The sequence below is a fragment of the Ambystoma mexicanum genome, chromosome 5q (assembly GCF_040938575.1).
Source record: "Ambystoma mexicanum isolate Mex_15411 chromosome 5q, UKY_AmexF1_1, whole genome shotgun sequence".
NCBI classification, from domain to species: domain Eukaryota; kingdom Metazoa; phylum Chordata; class Amphibia; order Caudata; family Ambystomatidae; genus Ambystoma; species Ambystoma mexicanum.
Genome location: NC_090933.1, coordinates 1,050,315,276 through 1,050,337,336, shown reverse-complemented (window position 1 = coordinate 1,050,337,336; position 22,061 = coordinate 1,050,315,276). Strand labels below are relative to the sequence as shown.

The following is a 22,061-nucleotide window of genomic DNA, read 5'->3' as shown; positions in this document are numbered from 1 at the left end:
AAAGGTTGCTTTGTTCCACTAGTCTTGTGCCTTGAAGATTACTACTTTAAAAGTCTCTTTGTTAGGTTTATGGAACAGTGAGTGCTTGAAAATGCATACTCCCAAGTGAAAAACCGTGAGCATGCACTGGGACATGTGAGAGTGGAGTACCTTTATGTTACTGAAAAAATGGTGTAATCCTTAATCAATGAGCTATAGCTAAAGCAAGGCAGCAGGGCTGGTGCCGGAAGGTAATAGGTGGCGTTATAGCCGATGTGACTTACCGATCGGGCTACTGTGTTCTGTGCAGCGCCCGAGCCTTGTGTAGGCATAAATGCAGCCAGGGTGTTTTGTGCAGCACCTGAGCCTTGTGTAGGCATAAATGCGTCCCGGGTGTATTTCGATAGTTTAGAAAAATTACGGCATTGCACAACGTGATTGTTTGTAGATGAAAGGGTAAATGGATAATTTGAGCTCAGACAGCCAGAGGCTATACATTAAGAAAAGGCTTACTGCGTTGTCTCTGGTTGACGCGTAGGACACCATTCAGCACAAAAGCAGAGTTGTTACCTAGCAACTATATTTGAAAGCGTCGGAATCGGAAGGACCGATAAAGTGACATTTGAAGACCATATATGGCTTAAACAAAAGTCAGTAGAGTTAGATAGACATGGACCGAGATGTACGGCTTTAATGCTTACTGATCTGTTTCTTGTTGTAGCGCAAGCAGCGGCTGTATTATGCACATGCGTGTAAGCTGCAGAGAGAGCTGTAGACGTGGCAGCTCTTAGTTCATCTATGCGGTGTCATGCGTTGCTAAGCAATGAGTTTACTGGGGCGACCACGAAGTGTTTATTTTTACGGTGTAAAGAATAAATGATGCCTATCTTCTCAACAAATCAACAGCTGATCAAACAATTAAAAGGTATATGATTAGGTCAATACACAGTCACACAGATGTTCCATAATTTAATTTCCGATAAAACAAGTTGAGTGTTGAAACTATTGCTTCCAAGTGGTCCAATTTCTCATACACCCATGCTTTCAATATGTCCACCATATAATAACTTTGGGACCACTTTACCCACATAAAGCAGAGTATACCAGGCAAGCAGAACTGTGTTTAATAAGAGTAACAATCTGTGTTTCACAAAGAGGTCCTGAGAAGGAACATCAGGAATAGGAAAGGATGTTATACACCAGATGTTCAGATGTTCAAGAGAGATACAATTGCAAAGACAAGACAAGGTTTTTTATGTCAAGCTTGTTACGAGCCAAGACAGGCACAAGGAACTGTTGAAAGTGAATCTTCAGAGGACCAAAAATAATCCAGGGGAATGGAGCACTCCTCTGGAGCAAGGACCCATATCCTTGCAGAACTTATGTTGAAAGCCAGTTTCTTCTTTTTGTGAACACTTTCCCAAACCCAAGATATGAATTGGGTTAATTTCTCTTCGAGCAAGGTTAGATTGGAAATATCTGTCATTGATGTGGACGTTTTTGGAACCGCAAAAATATTCTTTGAGAATTTGGACTCTTTGTTGGGAAAAGGATCAAACACAACTTGGATTAAATTTAGAAATCTATGCACTAAAATGGTTGAGAAACTGAGCTAGTCATTGGAAGATATTCCAACAAAATTGATGTTGATTAAAAAGCCCTCTGTCGTGGATTGGAGTGCAACCATAGAGCACGCCCATCATTATTCCTCTATGGAACACCTTAAATATGAACATAAAAGGGTGGGTATTTTGCCAAAATATGTACGTTGGTTAACTAATAAAAAAGGAAGAGGTTTAGATTAAATATGTGAAGTCTTAGTCGGAAGGAAAATGTTATCAAATTAATTTTTTAAAGTGCAGGTTTTGTAATTAATTTAATAGTGTTGAAACACTAAAGCACCTTGTGGGAGCTTCTTTTTAAACAATTGTTACATTTTAGACAACTTATTTATAGTCCTGTTTTTATAGATTGTGGCGTTTTATGGTCTTATGTGTGGGCACTCGGACAATGGCATCTTTCCGCTTTTATAGTTTTTGAATGAGATTAAATCAAGCGGAGATGGTTTTTGAACATTTTGTATTATGAATTTTAAGGATGATTGATATTTCTTGGAAGTTAATTATTTTTATCTGTGTCTATTGATTGTTTTATTTATTTTTTAATGGTGGAAGCGTTTCTTTCTGTGTTCATAAAGTCTAATATTGTAAAGTACCATAAACAATTAAACTAAAATAAATACTCTTGTGCCAGGTCTTCTTATGATCACACTTTTGTGATGGTTACCAGGTGTACTCTCCTTCCAGGACTACTTAGGTCGAAATGGGCTTCCTGCCCTTTTCCATAGTGTGTGTCTCTCTCTCTGTCTCTCTCTGTCTCTCTCTCTCTCGCTCTCTCTCACTTTGTTTGCAAATATATTGCAGTCTTGTGCATTCGTCCTCTTCTAGGGGCTTTATTTACAATTTGTTTCCCCTTTTAATATCAAATACATTCTCTCTTCCTCACTCATTTGTTTGTGGTTCAGTCGCTTGCTTTTGGCATACCAGCCGACATGCCCTGAGAGTCCCCACGGCCTCTGAGAAGACCGTCCAGCGTTAGTTGGCATTGTGTGTTTCTGCACTGAACCGGAGAAGCGCTTTCGTCCGCTACCATCTCGCGACTGCCTCTGCCTGACTTCTTTGGGTCTCGCGGCTTCCACTTCCAGCGTCTGCTTCGCTCCTGGCACCAGTAAGGAAAGCACTGCTCTTGATCACCTGCGAATGCCCAGGAGTCCCTCGCTAACTCCTGGTGTTCTTGCTTTGTGTCTCGCCCTGCAATCTCTTCCGCCTCACAGAGAGAAGCTGTTCTCTCCCGCCAGCAGCAGACATTGATGTTCTGCTTCACTTACCTTTTTAAAGTTCCTGGGCACAGCTGGTGGAGAGTAAACACTAGAATGCTCACTGTGCTTTAGAAGTTTCTCATTCTGCATTGTTTCGATTCTTCTTCTTCGTCTCAATTCTTTAGTCATTCTGGGACACGAAGTCTGGCTTTTGGAATTGGTTTCAAAGTCTTAAATAGACATTTAAAGTATTTTTAAATGGAAAATGATTCCTGGATGAATGGTAGGTGGAATTGGAAAGAGTGATCTCCCTATTCTTCATGGGAGAAGGAGCGTGTGTATAACAATAGGCCATTAGGGTATTAGATATGGGAAGGTTATTTTCATAAGAAATTGGGGAATAACTGACTTTTGGATAGGCTCCAGTCCGGTTTTTGACCCAAACATGGGATGGAGACCGCATTGTTGGCCGTCCAGGATGCCTTCGATACGGTAGACCACCAGATTGTCCTCCAACGTATAAGCAAAGTTGGCAAAGCATCAGAACGGGTGGTGGAATGGTTCAGTTCCTTTTTGAAGGACAGGACTCAACGGGTTACCTTGGGAGGTTTTGTCTCAGATACTGTGGCTAAGATGCAGAGTCCCACAGGGGTCATCGCTTTTCCCCTTGATTTTCAACCTATATATTCGTCCAGTACTTAACATCCTGAGGCGACACGGGTTGAGATTTCATTCTTATGCCGACGACACCCAGATTTATATTGAGATAGAGAATATGGATGATGCATTTGAAAAGATCAATCAATGCATGAAAGAAATCAAGAAATGGATCGCAAGTAATCTGCTTCAGTCGAATGCAACAAAAACCGAGCTAATACTGTTTGGACCTGAAGGAAAAATGACTCTGGAGAGACAAATGCCACCTCCTCGGATACTAGGTGAAGCACTGCACTACTCGGAGAAAGTTACAAATCTTGGGTGTCTCCAGCAGGAAACCCTGGGCGGTGAAGCCCAGGTGAGTGCCAAGGTGAAGGCAGTATACTATTCACTGCATATGCTAAGGAATGTGCTCCCATTTGTCCCAAAGAAAGAACAGGCAATAGTGGTAGGAGCAATGACAAACTCGCACCTAGTCTACTGTAATACCCTGTTGGCAGGGCTTCCAGCAAACCAGATTATTAGATTACAGAAGGTTCAAAATGCAGCAATTAGGCGCAGATCCCTGCATTGTTCAATGGTCGAAGACCCAATCAAATTTAAGGTGGCTTGCTTGATGTACGGATACATGAATGGGCTTGCACCTGAGTACCTAGGCAGCCAAGGTGTGCTCTTATCATCCAACAAGAGACCTACGATCAGGAGTTAAATTGTTGATGTGCATACCTCGGGCTAAACGGGTATCTAGGGAGATGGGAGGTTTGCTGTTTTTGGCCCTAAAATGTGGAACCAGCTACCACGGAACATCCAGGCATGCCAAACTATGGAAACCTTTAGGAAAAGGCTTAAAAACCTTCCTATTCAAATAGGCCAGTTACGTCATAGATCACTTGCAATATGTACACACTCGATGTCTGATATATAGTGATCACCTGCGCCCGAATGCAGTTGGGTATGTTTGGTGAGCATAAGAAATCTTTTCAAAATCAAATGCCATGTCTCACCTGATGAAGCCATGCCATCTCCCTGGTGATTGTCTCCCCCCGACCATGTGATCCTCCCTCCATATTGCTGCCAGGATCAGGTAGCGGCTGCTGTCTCTTGGCCACATGGGATGAGGCCAACACCGGGAAGTCAGTGATGACTCCCATCGAGTTCATCACAATAGTCTCAAAAGATGACTTCTTACCCCCTTCCTCTTCCCCCAGCAACAAGTGAGTGCGCAAGAGTTTCTTCACAGTGTGGCGTTTTTACACTCCCATCCCCCTCCTTCAGGAGTGGCCTGGTGACTGCCAGGCATTCCCATTTGATTGTGATTTAGGTTTATTTTCCTTTTTGTGATTGGTTGATTCTTTATTGTTCATTAGTGACCCCAATATGGAGTACTTGTACGCTTTAGGTGATTGGCTCTCATTTTGATTAGGTTGATTGTCTCTTGGAGAAGCGAGCGAGGCATTAAAGGTCAGAGTGGTGTTATGCGCCATCTTGGAATTCCACTTCGAGTTCCGAACCTGGCTGCATACCTCAGTTCCTCAGTTTGTCTCCCACTGTTGGCTCTGTGCTGGGAGTTTTTTTGTGTGGCTCAGCCAGGATGTCTCAGCAAAACAAAGAGGTGATGGCTGGAAGGTTTGAAATTAATCTTAAACCTCTGGTAATTGCTCTGGGTATCCCTTCAGACCATCTGTAGAGAAACAGGTGAAGACATTGTAGTGCCTGCCCCCTCATCTCAGTCATACTGGGCGAATACCAGTAGAAGAGCTGTGTGACACTAGGTATTGTTCCAGTACTGCATCAAGTATATGAGATGTTATGCACTCAGGCAGCTGTATCGAATGTTCCCTCATACTGAAGTGGATGTCGACATACACCATTGGACATAGAAGAGTTATAAGTGCAAATTGGTATGAGTAAAGTGACGTCATAAAGGGAAGATAACCATATGCAGATAATTAAAGAATGAGGGTGTAATTGAAGCAAAAAAGTAATCCAGTGTAAAGAGATTGAGAAATAGTCTATGGTCAAAAGACGAGTGAGATGAAGCTCGGCGAATGTACATATGCAGAAATGCAAGGTAGATGAGACACATGGATGCTTGCTGCAGTAGAAATTATAATGTAAATAAGAGTGGCCATGATGAAAAGATGGAAGTCTGATCGTGTTGAAACTACCACTGAGACAAACCAAAGTGGCAGAGTTGGGAGATGCTGCAGAAACAACTTCACGTGCGAAACAATGAATATCTGTTTTGCTAAGACGAAGGATGAGACAGCAAGGCATCATTTGAAAGTACAAAGGGAGTTAAATAGGCTAAACTATAAACAAGGGCACATTTCTCCTAAATTAAGCAAAAGCGAAAACATCTGCAAGTGCCAATTATTGGACAATTAAGGATGCAAAAACATATGTAAAGATGGAACAACCAAGTCTCCAGAGGCCAAAAAGAGTAATAGCACCCAGCACAATTAAAGCAAGTAGCAGTAAATGGAAGGATGAAATGGATAAATTCATGGTCTACTAACATGTGAATCAGAACTTGAGAGCAAGGCCTATTCATTAAGCCTCAGACAAAGGTAGTGGTGTACCCTAAAAGTTTCAGAGAAGAAAACAGTCAGCAAGGTCAACTGTAAAGAAGAAGCCTTGGTTTGTGTCCTAACTAATGAGAGATGGTAGGCTAATTGACCAAAGTGGGCAATGTTCTGACTTAGTTTTCTGCACCTGGGTTTCGTTTTGTTCCTGTGCTGCTAACGAGCCGAATGTCCAAGGCTGGGGAAGAGTATGGCAACCAATTATGATGATGAGTGGCTATGAAGCTGCATGCTGTACATTGTTGCAGAAGCCAATCCGCTGTTAGTATTTTAGAGGTAGTTCGAGGTGTGCCCACCCAGGGGCAGCCAATGATGTTATTAATACTTACACCACATTCTATAGGTATATATGTTTCCCTAACCAATCCCTCCCCTCAAAAGGTTTTGTTGTTTGCCATGTAGGGTAACGTCATAACTGATATACATCAATGTATAAAGTCCTTGTGAAAGAGAAAAGTCACAGTGGGTGAGCTGCGACTTGTTATGCTTGCCAGATTTCCTTATTTGAGCTGACAATAAAGTAGTACTTTGCCATATTCTTTGAGTCTGTCCGGTTATTTGGGTCTGAGGTCATTAATTATGGTTATTCCATACTGCGCTTGAGATATGCTCCAAGCTGGTACTGCACACATAGTCATTCACCTGCCAAGCCATTACAGAAAGAGGAAAGACCATATTTAAATCAGGCCTGTCTCCTGGCTGTGCTCCCCAAGTAAATTTTAATTTTCGAATATTTTCCACCCACAGTCAGTGTGTTAGTGAACTGAAGGAATTCCTCATTCACAATACTCCTCTCCCCAGCCTTGGCCAATTCCCTCAAAGATGCCCAGGAAGGACGTACTGCATCTAAGTGACTGTAGCGGGCCCACAGAACCAACCCCGCCCCCCCTTCAGGTAGGCACTTTTGGCAGTGACTGTACCATCCCTGTTACTAGAGGCCTGCTACTCTCACATACAGGGACCTCCCCACAGGTCCAAGCAAAACAGTCTTGCCAGAGTTCGATTAAAGCTAGTTTCTTATTGCAACATTCTACGTCAATTTTCTCTTTTTAAAATATTTTTAGTGTTTCAGTTTTACATCAAACCTTTCACTATTCCACTTACACATATATTTAAAATTCCAATGCCGGAGGTTAAGATTCATTCTGAACCTTCCTGCCATCACCCCTTTATTTTTGCTTTGTCACCCCGAGTGGGACGGTATGCCCAGACGTGGGTCCCGTGCCTGCTGGGCCTAGAGACCCAAGCTACTCCTCACTGATGAGGCCCAACAAGGCCGAAACATGTTTGGGTATGCTTGTGGTCTTGTGCAGCAGGGTTGTGACCTAGCAGTTTGGGCTGGACTGCCCCTTTTGGAGTGGGACCAAGCCTGATTTGCATATGTTCTTTCCCCTTCTGTAATGGCTTGGCAGGCGAAGAGCGATGGTCTGGAGGGTTGCCCAGAGCAATGCCAGAGGTTAAGATTCATTCTAAACCTTCCAGCCATCACTCCTTTGTTTTTGCTTTATATTTAAAATTCTACATAAAGTATCGATGCGTATTTAAAAAATCATTGGTCATGATAAATGATCATTACAGTGGATCGGGTGTGTGTTTCATTCTATTTCGATATATCAGAGTAATTTAATCTCATATTCAATTTTTCAAGATATCTAATCGTGACCAGATTCAGGGAAACATGTTCCGCATTTATAATAAAATTCCACATATCTTTCCTGGACAGGTATTTATATTCTTTAAAAAATCTTTGATAACATTTGGTGCGTAACTTGCATACATTTTTGCATTATACATGTTCTAGGGTTTCTTTTTCATCATTGCAGTTGTGACAATTCTGATTGGAGCCCCCTTCTTTAAGTCTATGTACTTGCAGAGATCTGGCCGGCTAGAGATTAAATTGCAAACGCATGATCTTGGCTTGATATAGCTGGTAAGGGTATTTCCGCAGGTATTGGGGTATTTCTGAGCGCTTTTTTGATGAAAAATGTGGCCCTTTATATATTTTGTAGCTTTTGCATTTTCTTTGAGTGTTTAGCCAATTAACGTCCCATAATTTTGTTTTTGCATGTTCAGGGTTATTAAACTAGCTTTAATAAATGCTTTGGAAGCACCTTGTCAAGATTCCACACTAATTACCAATGTGCGGAAGGTGCATACATCAATATGTGATAGGAAAACGCTACGCAACAGTTTGAAGGGTGGGAAAGATTAGTACAGGTGACAGTTAAGGGAGGCCAATGAACCTCGGAGTCTTGTAGCTGTCTTTTTGGAATTTTAAAGAACATCAAGTACTAGGTGACCCTTAGCTGTGGAATCCTTTTAATCGTGTATATATGTATGGGTAAGAAAGATTCATTTGATGCAACATTCGGATCATTAGTTTTGGCAACCTCATCGGAGGGAGAGCAGCCACGGCCGAATGATGATAAAGGGAAACACTGTTTATTTAACTCTCAATTGATGAAATTCATGCTGTACTTTCATTCCAACCCCAGAATCGTCTCCCAGGGATAATATGGCATTCCAATGAGCTTGAGGACTTCCCTGAATTGCGGGTCCCTTTTTACTACACATAATGAATGTCATTGCAAAATCAGTATCCATTCCTCCTTCATGGAATACAACAGTTATCATTCCTGTTTTCAAGAAAATTTACCAAAACACTCTTCTCTTACAGATCAGTCTCTTCTTAAAAAAAAAACAAAAAATTATATATGTAAGCCTTTCTGAGTATATCAGAGGAACATCTTTTAGATTAATCTATTCGGGGAGGATATGAGGACCAAGGTCCAGAGATTTGAAATGGTTAACTCCTCTGTATGACGTATATTTCACAATATAAAGAGACGTAGTATTTGATAGTTTCAACAAGAGCTTGTTCTGGTGCATCCTAGAGGACCTACAGGTCCCAAAAAATAATGTAATTCGTTTTGAAAGCTCTCTGTCTGGATATTGCCAGAAGTGAATGCAACCCATATAAGACTAGGTGTAGGTCAAGAGTGTGACTTGGCCCTGTATGTTTAAATTTGTACATCCATTCCTAGCGTGGAGTTTCAAACAGCGCTAAAGATACGCCACAACCAATTGGAAGACTCACAATGGTATTTGTTTACTCTGAAAATTTGGTACTTGCATCCATAACGTTTATGCACTACAATTATTGCTGCATAATTATAGTGACTGTATAGCAGCTAGGGGGCAAACCACAAATGTTACTAAAGTTATGATCATGAGATGTAATGGGTATTGATATTTGTTACAGATGACCTAATGAATATGCCAACTCGCTTATGTGGTTCAAGGGTTTTATGAAAATCTTTGACAGAGCGCTAATGACCACCCCTGACTCTTTTCCAAAGTAAGCGGTTTCTTCTCTAGCCCAGGCGTCCAGACTTCCCTGGTTGGTGTATATAGCGCTTATTGACCCCATACTGTCTAAATACAGTCTTGGTAGTAGTGAGGGCCTAAAGGGAATCCCTTTAACTGTTTAATCTCCCTAAGGGAGTTCCTAGGCCAGACCTACACTAGGTTTGTTTTGTGGGGATGTGCCCTACAGACATTCAAGCCTCACTTGGACCTTTTTAATTCACTTCCTGATGGTCCACTCCCTATGCCTCTCTATACTCCCTTCTTATGGCTACTCTTCTCCCACTTTCTCCACTATTGTCCAAAGTCTTTCTCCTCTGTCCCTCTGAATGTTTCTCTCCTTGTACAACCTACCTTCACCCTCTGATGTTGGGCTCTCCCACTCTGTCCCACCACTCACCTTTTTACTCTGGTGCCACTTTTCTTGCCTCTGCACTGTACTCTCGCCCCTCCTGCTGTGCTCTCGCCCCCTCCTGCTCTGCTGCAACTTCTGCTCCTGCCTATCCACACCATTACTACTCGCCTTCTCCATCATCTTTCATTCTCTACACTTCCTTAACCTATGCTTAATCTCCTCACCTGGCATGCACACGCGCAACACATCACCACTTGCTTTCGCCAACCAGAATCTCCCCTTTTCTTCAAAAAGCCTGCACACTCCGGTCCACCGTCCTTCCTCCTGCTGGTCTCTTGGTCTGCCACCAGCACCTCCTCCTCCTACCTCACCTGAATAACCCACAACTTCCAGTCTTCTGTCCCCCCTTCTTATCTTAGCCCCCTTTCTCACATTGAACTTCTGACCCTAACAAACTGGCCTGGTCTTCCCCGCCTGGAAGGTGTTGCATTACTCTGCATTTACAACAAGTATTGGCAATGCCAACAGTTTGGCCTTTTGTGAGGCATAGGAAAGGCACTTGTCAGGCACAGTCGTAGTGGTATTAACTGGCCATTGGCACCCTGGCCGGGGAGCCAGCCAATCGGGTGACTAGGAACGCAGGCTTGAACTGCTGGTGAAAGCCTGCGTTCCATCCCACCTGATGGCTGGCTCCCCCTGCCACCATCTTCCTCCCCATCATCTGTCCTGTGTTTTATTTTGTCCCTTCAGACCCACCACTTACCTTATTTCTGCGAAGGCGGCACTCCCGGCTGCCACTCCTTCCTCTTTGCTCCTGCAGGCCACCATGGAAAGGGAAGCGGGGCTCCGTAGGGAGCCCGGCTTCCCTTTCCACGGTGGCCATCTTGGAAAAGTATTTCCCTTCGTTCAACGGGATGCCGTGCGTGTCCCGCTGAACGAAGGAAAATGTTTTTAGCACCTTGGAATACCGCTTTGGTAGACCGTCGTGATAATGGCTTTAACCCCCCGTTCGAAGTGCTGGAACTTGGGCTGCCGGGCTGTTACGCCACATTGATAGTAGCAGGTGCAAAATGGTGCCAGTGCCTGGCAAATTCCTAATACCTATACACAAGCCCAAACTTTTAGATTTACCAGTGCTTGTCAGGACTTCAGTAAAGGATGTGCAGAGTGACTATAAATCGAGTGGCTGAAGGCAATCCGGTTATGGCATTTTTATTACACCAGTAGCAGGTTTACAACTCCAGTTAAGTCACTAACTCAGAAGACTGCTTTCACTAAACAGTGGCAGCCACTGCGAGTGCCAAGTTTGATGGTAAGGATTGAGTATTGTGAGTTCAGAGTTCCCATGAGGAGGTATTTTGGGTGGGGAGGGGGAAGATTTTTTGGTCTTGTGGCACTATAGTATTAGTGTATCTGAGGGGGGATCCGTGGCTACTGCCAGACCGTGGCGTGTGCTGCTATTGTTTGGCAGTACACAGTGTTCCTTGCAGCCACAAGGATTCGCTGTGTCTTTGCTTGGTGGTTCTCTTTCTTTCTGTTTGCCCAGAGAACTCTGCGGTCTGGAATGGTCTCTCTGGAGATCCAGATGGGCTATGCGCTAGTGGGAAGTCTGCCCAGGTTTCTGGGGTTTGTGTTGCCTGAAATGATAGAAAAAGGACTAGCAGGCGTTTCTGTGCAGAGGTCTGGGGTGATACAAAAGTTGTTCCATTCATATACAGACAGGCACTTGGTGAGGGCACAGGAATTGGGGCTGGCTCAGATTTCCTTCCTGATAAGCCTCCTGCCCCATGCGGAGAGAGGTCCCCATCTCCCTGTGACAAGGTCAGTTTACTGGACACGTGACAATGTGTTTATTTCAGTAAGCTACAACTAATGCAGGTAACCTAATTCACAGATTTCAGTAGTTCAATTGGAGACCGCACAGCTAAAGGCAATCCTCTTATGACTCGCGCTACTGGCTCTGTCCTCAAGTTTGCAAATCACTCAGATGTCCAACTGTTCGAACCTGTGGTTACTTTGTATAGGTAAATGTTAGGAATCCGGCTTCAGGTGGCAATGGGCTTTCCCGATTTCGTTATTGCAAACTGTAGAATGTAATTTTAAAAGACCATTCCCAGGTCTATTTGGAGGTTGCTCTGACCTTTGGTCTACGCGAAGGGGCTGACCTTCGTTTATTTTAAACTGTACATAATTCAGAGTAATCCTTTCATCCAATGGGCCAAGATTTGGTGTTCTGGTGCTCTTGTTACACACACTAAGGGATTTGTTACTAAGGGCCATCTCACATTGTATCCCTTGGACATCCTATGTTTGAGAACTGTCTCTATGGACTGATACTTGGTGGTGGCTTCCCTGGAGCAGTCTGCATATCCTCTGAAGCTAGCACTATATACTCTCCTTCAGTTTTCATGACACATGTTCCACTCTTCTGAGTGTGTGGTTTCCTGGATATTACCTGTAATCTGGGGGTTTCTGAGGATGAACTGGGGTGCCTTCATCTACAGTGCTACCTCCCATGGGTTGCATTGCAGAGAGGGTGGCTCCACCTGGCTCAGAGGTGCCCAGTGTTGTGTCCCTCCTATGCGCATTGCCCTTTTGAGATGGGTCATGACTGAGTCATGACACAAGCTAATAAAACAAGCTCCTGCATGCACGTGCCTCAGAATGGCTGCAGACTCCAACAATGGAACTGCTGTCTCTAGCTCTCATTTCGGGCCTGCAGGCCGACACCATGGTATCACGGTCCTGCAGGTTCTGCTGATCTGGGGCCCCTGGATCAGCATGTTGCCCTGGGTCCGCCCAGGCCACCCGACATCCCAGATGCTCCTGGCATCCATGGTGCCCCGGGATCCCAGTCCCGTGGCCACACGGCCTACCAGGGTCCCGCCCTGCAAACCAGTAAGTCCGGATGATCCCGGCAACCCAGCATGGTGCTGGCAACCCCAGCATTGATGGGGCCGGCTCGAGTGACCTCGCTGGGCCCCATAACACCCATCTCCCTCATGGGCATCAAACGAGCGATCTCCACGCTCTTTTAGCTACCATGCATTTCTCTTATGACTGTCCATTCATTCTCTTGCAATTCTATGACAAGGCATCCATTATTGAAACATATTCTTTGTGTCGCATGCTAATACAATCCACTACAAATATTGCTGTATTTGTGCTAAAAAAAAATTGTTGTATAAGGAAATAATGAAATCAAAATAGGAGGACCCCTGTCTTGGTCAGAAATATCTTAAGTAATCCATGCATGTGATGCCCACTCATTTTCAATAAACTGCATTTCTTTTCATCTTGTTAAGCTGGTGCCACACTGCCATGCTTTTCAGCCTTCACTTGGTGAATGTTGTCACTGTGTTGACATCTGCTCTTTAATGACTGCTTTGGTTCAGTGCGTCCAGACTAGCTTCTTAGGATCTGCCTCCATTTGATCACTATTCTTCGGAGTCTAGGGCATACCAGTTTCACTTTGTATTTCCTGCCTCGGCTTGACAGCTTCGTACAAATCGCAAGCATGTGCATGGCATACATTAACGGAACCCAGACTGGTACATTCCTTACAAGCACTTGACGTTCCCAATTTAAATTTTGCTTTCCCAGGCTTCTTTGCGCTATTTGTATACGGGCAATAAAAAAAGAAAAGTATTGGAACTCTGAACCAGGCAATGATGTGTGTGGGAGAGAGTCTGAGGGGTTGGGGGGTGGGGAGGAGGACTGAGTTTGGAGCATAACCTGTGTTAAGTGGGTGGTGATGGATGAGTTCACCGTTTTAATGTTATTGCTATGGGACTTTGGGAAATTTGCTTTCCTGTAACTTCTAGAAATAAAGGACAGTTGGCCGTTTATATTGTGAACCCTTATGCCACTTTACATTGTGGTAATTCCTTTACACGCTCTTAAATATCGTTTAAGTCAAAATAACATCGGTGGTATATCCAAACAAAATTCGAGAGCGAAAGTCTGTACTTTTTAACCTACAAAAAGTTTATCAAATCTGCTCTACAGGCTCAGAGTGGTTATTTGGAAAAGTCCAATGTGGACCAGGACTAGTTGTATTTTATGTGAAAAATAAATGTGCACAACTTTCAGTTAAAAGTAGTTTTACAGGCTACGCATGCATTTGATGTATGTAATAAGGGAATTGCAGGGTTGCTTTTACCTCATTCACAAAATAGTGTTCTATAATCGGAATCTGTTTAAAATGTTGTGGTTTATTTCTTTTTTTTAATTTTCGTTTTTAGGAACTTGTGGAACACATGCACCCTATATGAGACCAGTTTACCCTACAAAGACATTTCCCAATTTGTATACACTGGCAACCGTAAGTCTTCTGAAATGTTTTGCTTATTTTAAAAAAATGCAGCGCTATAGCTAGGATGATATTCGCATTGTTTTTGTTGACCCTCTACGCCCTCAAGAAAAAAAGTGAATTTGGATATTCTCTTGATCACATTTTTCTTTCTTCATGTAGGGTCTTTACCCAGAATCACATGGCATTGTTGGCAATTCAATGCATGACCCTGTTTTTGATTCCACCTTCAGTCTTCGGGGGAGAGAAAAATTTAATCCCAGATGGTGGGGAGGCCAACCAGTAAGTATTTTTGTGAATATGCGTGAGAGAGTGAGAAAAAAGTAGCAAAACGAATGCACCTGTGATGAGTTGTATCTAACTTTGTCCTTGGCTGGTCATTGATGTGCTAGTAGACCTCCAAATAGATTCTTGCCAGATTTAGAAGGAAGCGATTTCATAAAATGTAATGAACACTGAAGAATAAAAACCGAGGAGAGATGAAAATGCAAAGGGATCCTTCAATGAAAATATATTACGTAAAAAGATACAAATCAGTGCATGTAAACATTAACAATTCAGTGTTTTTTGTTTTTTTGTTCGCTATAAACATGCTATGTTACAATACTGTTGTCACTGACAGTTATTTTTGGCTCGATTTGTGGTAACTTTGCTAGTCCTCTGATCTAGTTGCTGGAGTGTTGCAATCCTGCCTTGTCACCCTCAAAGCTGCAAATGTATTTTGACGTGCTGGCCTTAACAGCCCATAAGGCTAATTGGGTCAGGGTAGCCGTCAGTGTGCCAGTTTGTCCCAGAAATGGTGTTCCCACCTAGAAGGTATGGGGACTCATAGGCTGGCAGTCATGTGACCTCTCCATTCTGTAGCCTTTTTAACATGTTAGTAATCACTTGATCCTGGAACTGTAGCAGTCTTCACGTTAGCAACCACTTGATCCTGGAACCGTAGCAGGCTACCAAAGAATGTTTAAGTCCTATGACCAAGCCATTTTCTTTGTGGTCCTTCACTTGTTTCTGTCATAGGGAATGTACGTTGTGTCCTTCATGAACGGTGTTCAGATGGATTTCTAGAATCTGGCCTGGTGGACAGATTTAGGAGGCCACCCTGTCAATCCCAGACAAATCTCCTAGAGGGGTGTGGATCGCTATGCCCCCCCCCCCCCCCCCCCCGCTCTTGTATCTCGCTGCCTTTATGCACTGTGTTACTCCTAAGTTACTCCTATGGACACACTAACCTAAGACACAAAGCAAAAGATTTAACAATAGAAACACTTTTATTCGTACATAGCAATGCATGATGCAAACACTACTATAATGCAAATCTCGAATTTGCACCTTTTTATGCTTTTGGTGCTATTCTATCATGCAATGCAGTAACTAGAAGCCTTACAGGCTTCTAATGCAAGCAATCTAATAGCAACTCCAATTCACACCATTCCTCTCCATTCCACACCATACATCACACTCTCTCTCTTAGACAAACTGTAGGATACTTTGTTTTATTGGGGCAAATTTGGGGTTTGGCAGTATTTTCTTACCACCAAAATATGAGCGGTAGTTTGGTGGTAAATTAGCCTTGCATTTAGATTGGGTTTGGTCTCATATTGTTTTAGTGATCATACCTTGTTATATTATATTGGGGAATCTAGTGATATATTGTTTGCAGTATTTAGTGTTGAGCATAGTTTTCTTCCCTATATTATGACCCCATCATAAAACAAAACCTTCCTTTCGAATGGATTGTGTCCTCCCACGTATTCCTCATCTTGTGATAAATCGTTATCGCCAGCTTTGCTGCTTCGGAATAAAAAATGTTCTCGGCAGAAGGCGCTGTGCTCGAGGTCGTGGCGTCGATTTTCCCTCGACGTAGTCCGTACTTTGTCGACGTCACCGATGGTATAAATAGCTCGAGACGCGCCCGTTGCTTCAGTTCCGTTTTTCCGATCACTTCGCTATCGAGAACGGCGCGCTTATATTTTCTGTGAAGAAAATGTTGTCATCTACGACACCTTCGACACCCAGAACTGGGTTTAAAAAGTGTGCAGATTGTGGATCTAAGATGTCGATCACCGCTCCCCACCGGATTTGTCTCTGGTGTCTGGGTTCCAGTCACCGAACCAACGACTGCGGGTCCTGCCAATCTATGACCGAAAAAAAGCTCTTTGTGAGAGGAGAGGTAAACTGTCGGTGGGGAGGGAGGCCTCAAATAAGGTTTTGTCAAAAAGATACAAGAAAGCGACTGATTCTAAGGAATCGGATCGCCATAGACACTCGAAGAGATCTCGATCTAGGAGTAGATCGAGACACTCTTCGTTGTCATCGAACGTCCGACTAAATCGGATTCTCCCAGTAAGTGGGAAGAATTCCACAAAAAGATGATGGAGGTTTTCGAGAATGCGGCCCGACCCCCTCGAAAAACCCTCAAAAAAGCCATACCCCAAGTCGCTCCATTGGACAACAAAGGGAAGTCCAAGGCTACCATGGCCAAGACCGGTAGCGTTGAGGAATCCAAAAAACCTCGAGTCGACGTAAAACCGGCGAAGACTCTTCGAGAGTCGAGCACCTCTCCAGTGCCATGCAAGAACACAAGTCGTCGAAGACTTCGACAACTTCGTCGACGCCCTCGACGTCGATAATTTCAACGCCAAAGCCATATGCGTCATCGCCATTATCGAAGTCATCTTTGAAAACTTCGAAGACACCCTCGAAAACTTCGAGGGATTTGCCATTTCCTTCGAAGCAGATGGAAGAGGAAGAAAGGAGATTCACTCCTTTTCCCAGGTCAGACTTTTTCAAATCTATGTCAGCAATCTATGAAGAGTCTGCTTCAGAAGAAGACGAGGTTACTCCTTTGGGAGTTAATTATGGTACAAGGCAAGTTCCTGAGGAACTTATTGACCAGGAATCTAGAATGAGAGACCTGAGTGATACTCTACATTCAGCCAGTGGAGTTGACACATCCCCAGAATTAGAGTTCACCAAACCTGATCCTGCAGAGCATGCAGATGCTGGGTACAGGGGTCTTATGACCAGGGGAGTTGAATATATGGGTTGGGGTAATACTTCACCCATTTTTGAACAGGATGACATGATGGATATAATCGTCATGGGACCTCAGAAGGATCCTGTTCTCCCTTTTCACAGGGCGCTTCAAAGGACTGTGGAAAAAAACTGGGAGAAACCAGAAACTATTGCTGCTGCAGATAGCACTTTTCCACGAAAATATAGAGCAGCTGGAACGGATCCTGAATATTTGAATAAACATCCGACTCCAGAGAGTTTAGTCATCCAGGCAGCATCTACTTCAAAACAAACTGCTTATCCAACTATCCCTCCAGATAGAGAGGATAAAAAAATGGATGCCTGGGCACGTAAAGTTTTCACGTCTGGCAGTATGCGGCAAATGTCACCTGTACCGTAGCCATGTTTAACCATACCCTGTGGGACTGTATTTTTGCAGCGGCTGATCATATTCCGGAAGGCGAGGAAAGGGAAGGCTTCCTGAATATAGTCAGACGGGAAGGAGGCAATGGGGGAATATCTCCAGTCGACTGGATACTGCTGATAGTATCAGCAGATCGATGGCTGCAAGCGTTGTGCTACGCAGATTTGCGTGGTTGAGGAAGTCGGGATTTGCACCAGACGTGCAAGCTAGACTCCTCAACATGCCCTTTGATGGCTCGAGGCTCTTTGGCAGAAAGGCTGATGAAAGCCTAGAAAAACTTCAAGCAGCAGCTAAATCACTTAGCGCCTCTTTGCGCCAGCCTCTAAAACCCTATTCCGGCTCATCTTCCTGGAGGGGTCGTTCTTTTCAATACTACTCCTCTTTTGGTAGAGGAAGAGGACAGGCTTCTCAAAGGGGAAAAAGAAACTTCCCTCGTGGAGCATGAGGAAGAGGTGCAAAATCAGCCTCAGGAGCGGCATCTGTACCCTCAGCCACTCCTGCAGCCGCCTCCAAATCCCTCTGAGACCTTGTTGCACAAAACACCAGTGGGAGGCAGGATCTCTCAACATCAGAAGGAATGGCGGGGCATTACCTCAGATGCTTGGGCACTGGAAACAGTAGCCCAAGGTTACTGTCTACCCTTTCTAAAAAGGCCTCAATCATCCACCGGGAGCCAACTCTGCCAAAATTCCGGATCCGCTCCTGTTGCAGGAAATTTTAACCCTGCTAGAGAAAGGTGCCATAGAACTGGTACCTGTAGCGGAGAGGAACAGGGGTTGGTACTCCCCATATTTTTTCATCCCGAAAAAAGGACGGAGGACTGAGACCCATCTTGGACTTGAGAAACTTGAACAAGTTCCTCAGGAAGGACAAGTTCAAGATGGTGACTCTTTCTCAGATCCTTCAGGCTCTCCAACTCCAAGATTGGTTGGTATCATTGGACCTTCAGGATGCTTACTTTCATGTGCCAATCCATCCAAAGCACAGAAAGTACCTGAGGTTCACAATTGGCAATTCTCATTAACAGTTTCGAGTTCTGCCATTCGGGTTGACCTCCGCCCCAAGGGTTTTCACCAAACTGTTGGCAGTTGTGGCAGCAAGTTTCAGGAGAGGAGGTATTCACATATATCCCTACCTGGACGACTGGTTGATCAGAGCAAGTTCTCCAGAACCAGCTCAGGAACATTTTTTGATCACCTGCCACTTCCTCCACAAACTGGGCTTCTCCCTCAATTTCAGGAAGTCCCACATGATACCATCCCAGAAACTCCAGTTTATCGGAGCAGTCTTCGACACTTCATCGGGAAAAGCCTCGCCTCCCGAAGTGAGAGCTCTCCACATCCAGCAGATGGTAACGAAGTTTCAGAATGCCCAACATCTACCGGCCTTCGATTTTCTCAGGTTGCTCGGCCTCATGGCATCCTGCATTTTCCAAGTACCAGAGGCCAGGTTAAGAATGAGATCCCTTCAATGGGCACTCAGAACTCAGTGGTTCCAGTTCTCAGGGAATATGTCGGATCTTCTGCAAGTCCCGAGCGCAGTTGCTCAGGATCTTCTATGGTGGGCTTGCAACGACAACATTCTCAAGGGAGAGTCTTTTTGGCAACCATGGCCGTAGATACCGCTAGTGGCGGACGCCTCACTCACGGGGTGGGGAGCACACACCAACGATCTGACAATCAGCGGTCGTTGGTCTCCATCGGAGTCCAAACTACACATCAACCTTTTGGAGCTGAGGGCAATCAGACTAGCTCTGAAGGCCTTTCTGCCCTCTGTACAGGGAAAGAATGTCCTGATAACGAATGACAATACAGTGGCCATGTACTATCTCAACAAGAGAGGAGTTGTAGGGTCACTGCCACTGTGCAGAGAAGCAATGCAGCTCTGGTTCTGGGCAATACGAGAAGGAATCTCTCTGTCTGCAATTCACCTAGCCAGAGAGAAGAACACAGCGGCAGACGCTCTGAGCAGGCAGAGCACCGTCTCTCACGAGTGGGAGCTGGCTCAGGAAGTCCTTCTGGAGATCTTCGCCCTTTGGAGTACCCCTCAAGTTGATCCGTTTGCCACCGCAATCAACCGGAAGTGCGATCAGTACTGCTCAAGGGAATTTCCTCAAAGTGGAGCTCTGGGAGACGCATTCGTAGTGGAGTAGAAGTTTCCACTGCTGTACGTGTTTCCCCAAGTCCCTGTGATTCCTCAAGTAATCAGGAGGTTGAGAAAGTTCAGGAAAACCATGATCCTAATTGCCCCGGATTGGGCCAGGAGAACGTGGTACCCAGACCTTCTAGACATGTCCATCTGCCCTCCAATAGGTCTTCCGCAAAGAGAGGATCTTCTCTCGCAAGAGGAAGGTCGGGTTCTCCATCCTGAGGTCAAGACACTCAACCTTCACGCATGGTTTCTGAGAGGTTGAGATACAAGGATTGGGATCTTCCGGATGACGTAATGGAAAGCTTGCTTTCGGCCAGAAGACCAGCAACAAAGTCTTTGTATGGATGTCGCTGGAACAGGTTTAGTAACTGGTGCAAAGACAAGGATGTGGACCCTTTTCAGTGTGGCACCCCAATGGTACTCTCTTTTCTACTACATTTAGCTAATCTGGGGCTCCAGATAGGAACAATCAAAGATTACCTTGCTGCGCTGTCCATTTTCAAGCGCTCCTCGGAAGAGGTTTCATATTTCAAAATACCGTTAATAATTCAATTCTTAAAGGGGCTTACTAATGTATACCCTCCAGTACCTTTTCATGTACCAACTTGGGACTTAAATTTAGTATTAAAATTCTTGACTTGCATACCTTTTGAGCCTCTGCACTCATGTCCATTGAGACTTTTGACTCTAAAAACTGTCCTCCTTGTGGCCCTATCCTCAGCCCGCAAGGTTAGCGAACTTCATGCTCTCTCATGCAAACCACCATATACTATTTTTTTATAAAGATAAGGTAGTCCTTAAAGTTAAACCTTCGTTCTTGCCAAAAGTAGTCTCGGACTTCCATTTGTCACAAAAAATAGAACTATCAATTTTTTATCCTCCTCCTCATCTGGGCAAAGAAGAGGAGAGATTACACTGATTAGATCCCAAGAGGGCTCTTAGTTTTTACATCTCAAGGATGGCTAAATTGAGACAAGATGACCAACTGTTTGTGGGTTATACTGGTCATAAATTAGGCTTATCTGTAACAAAACAGACCATTTACTGCTGGATCATATTAGCCAAAGTTGAATGCTACAGATTAGCGGGAAAAGAACCACCAGATGGGGTTCGTGCCCATTCTACAAGGGGAATGGCTACTTCTGCGGCTCTAAAGAGGGGAGTCCCGGCAGCAGATATTTGTGCAGCTGCAACCTGGAAAACAATGCATACTTTTGTTAAACATTATTGTTTGGACACTGCCTCCCCTAACGAGGGTTTATTTGCAAAGGCCGTTCTGCATTCTATCCACGAAAACTGAAATTACTACTCCCACCTCCAAAATTGATACTGCTATGGGAGCCTATCACAAGATGAGGAATACGTGGGAGGACACAATCCATTCGAAGAACAAGTTACTTACCAACTGTAACGTTCTTTCGACTGGATGTTCCTCCCACGTATTCCTCATCAGCCCTCCCATCCTACCCCACAGTACAGTTTACGTCTTCTTACACTTTCCTCTCACGAAGAATGTATCAGTCATGAGACACGCCTGGGTGTTCCTCATATATATATATATATATATATATCTATCTATCATCGAAAAAACAGAACTGAAGCAACGGGCGCGGCTCGAGCTATTTATACCATCGGTGACGTCGACAGAGTACGGACTACGTCGAGAGACAATCGACGCCACGGCCTCGAGCACAGCGCCCTCTGCCGAGAATTTTATTTTTCCCGAAGCAGCGAAGCTGGAGATAACGATTTATCACAAGATGAGGAATACGTGGGAGGAACATCCAGTCGAAAGAACGTTACAGTCGGTAAGTAACTTGTTCTTCTATTAGAGTACCTCCCAGTGGTCTATAGAGAGCCTTGGACCTATGCATGTCCCCCCCTCCTGTACCGTATACTTTCTATTAATAAATTCACAGGTGCAAAAATGACACTAAACCATTTGTTTTTATATATTCTCATTATACTATATACAAATACAATTCACAATTCTTAGTTCTTACCATAAAAACATTGCATCATCATCTGGAAAACAAAAGAAAGAGAATACAGAACAAGCAAGCCTTTTAAAACAAGAGGTAATTCTTCCACATTCTGTACATGACGACATAAAATGCAGCGGATTTCATGTCCTGTCTACACTGTATTATAATTCAGTCATCCATGCAACCGTACACAGTGACCTCACTTATACTTCTCCTTACCAAAAGTGTTTCTTTGAAGTTCCCCCACACAACCTTGTTTCACTCTCCTCGCAAAGACAGGCCCAGTCAGCACAAACTGCTCCTGTAATCTTGTGTGTCTGGGAAGCACAGCAAGAAACTCTCAAGCCAGCACTCTGTGACACCTTCAACTTCTGTCTTCACAGCCCAGTCAGCACAAACTGCTCTCTCTCT

The 22,061-nt window shown here is 44.2% G+C and overlaps 1 protein-coding gene across 4 annotated transcripts in view; it reads left to right on the top strand.

Moving 5' to 3' along the window:
* Positions 1 to 22,061, top strand: part of ENPP2 (ectonucleotide pyrophosphatase/phosphodiesterase 2) — a 1,757,842-nt gene that overhangs the window by 998,050 nt on the left and 737,731 nt on the right. For all 4 annotated transcript variants that reach the window (XM_069621550.1, XM_069621549.1, XM_069621547.1 and 1 more), the window contains exons 7-8: positions 14,005 to 14,084; positions 14,235 to 14,354. In XM_069621550.1, coding sequence (XP_069477651.1) covers positions 14,005 to 14,084; positions 14,235 to 14,354 — 200 coding nt within the window. The remainder of the gene's footprint in view (positions 1 to 14,004; positions 14,085 to 14,234; positions 14,355 to 22,061) is intronic.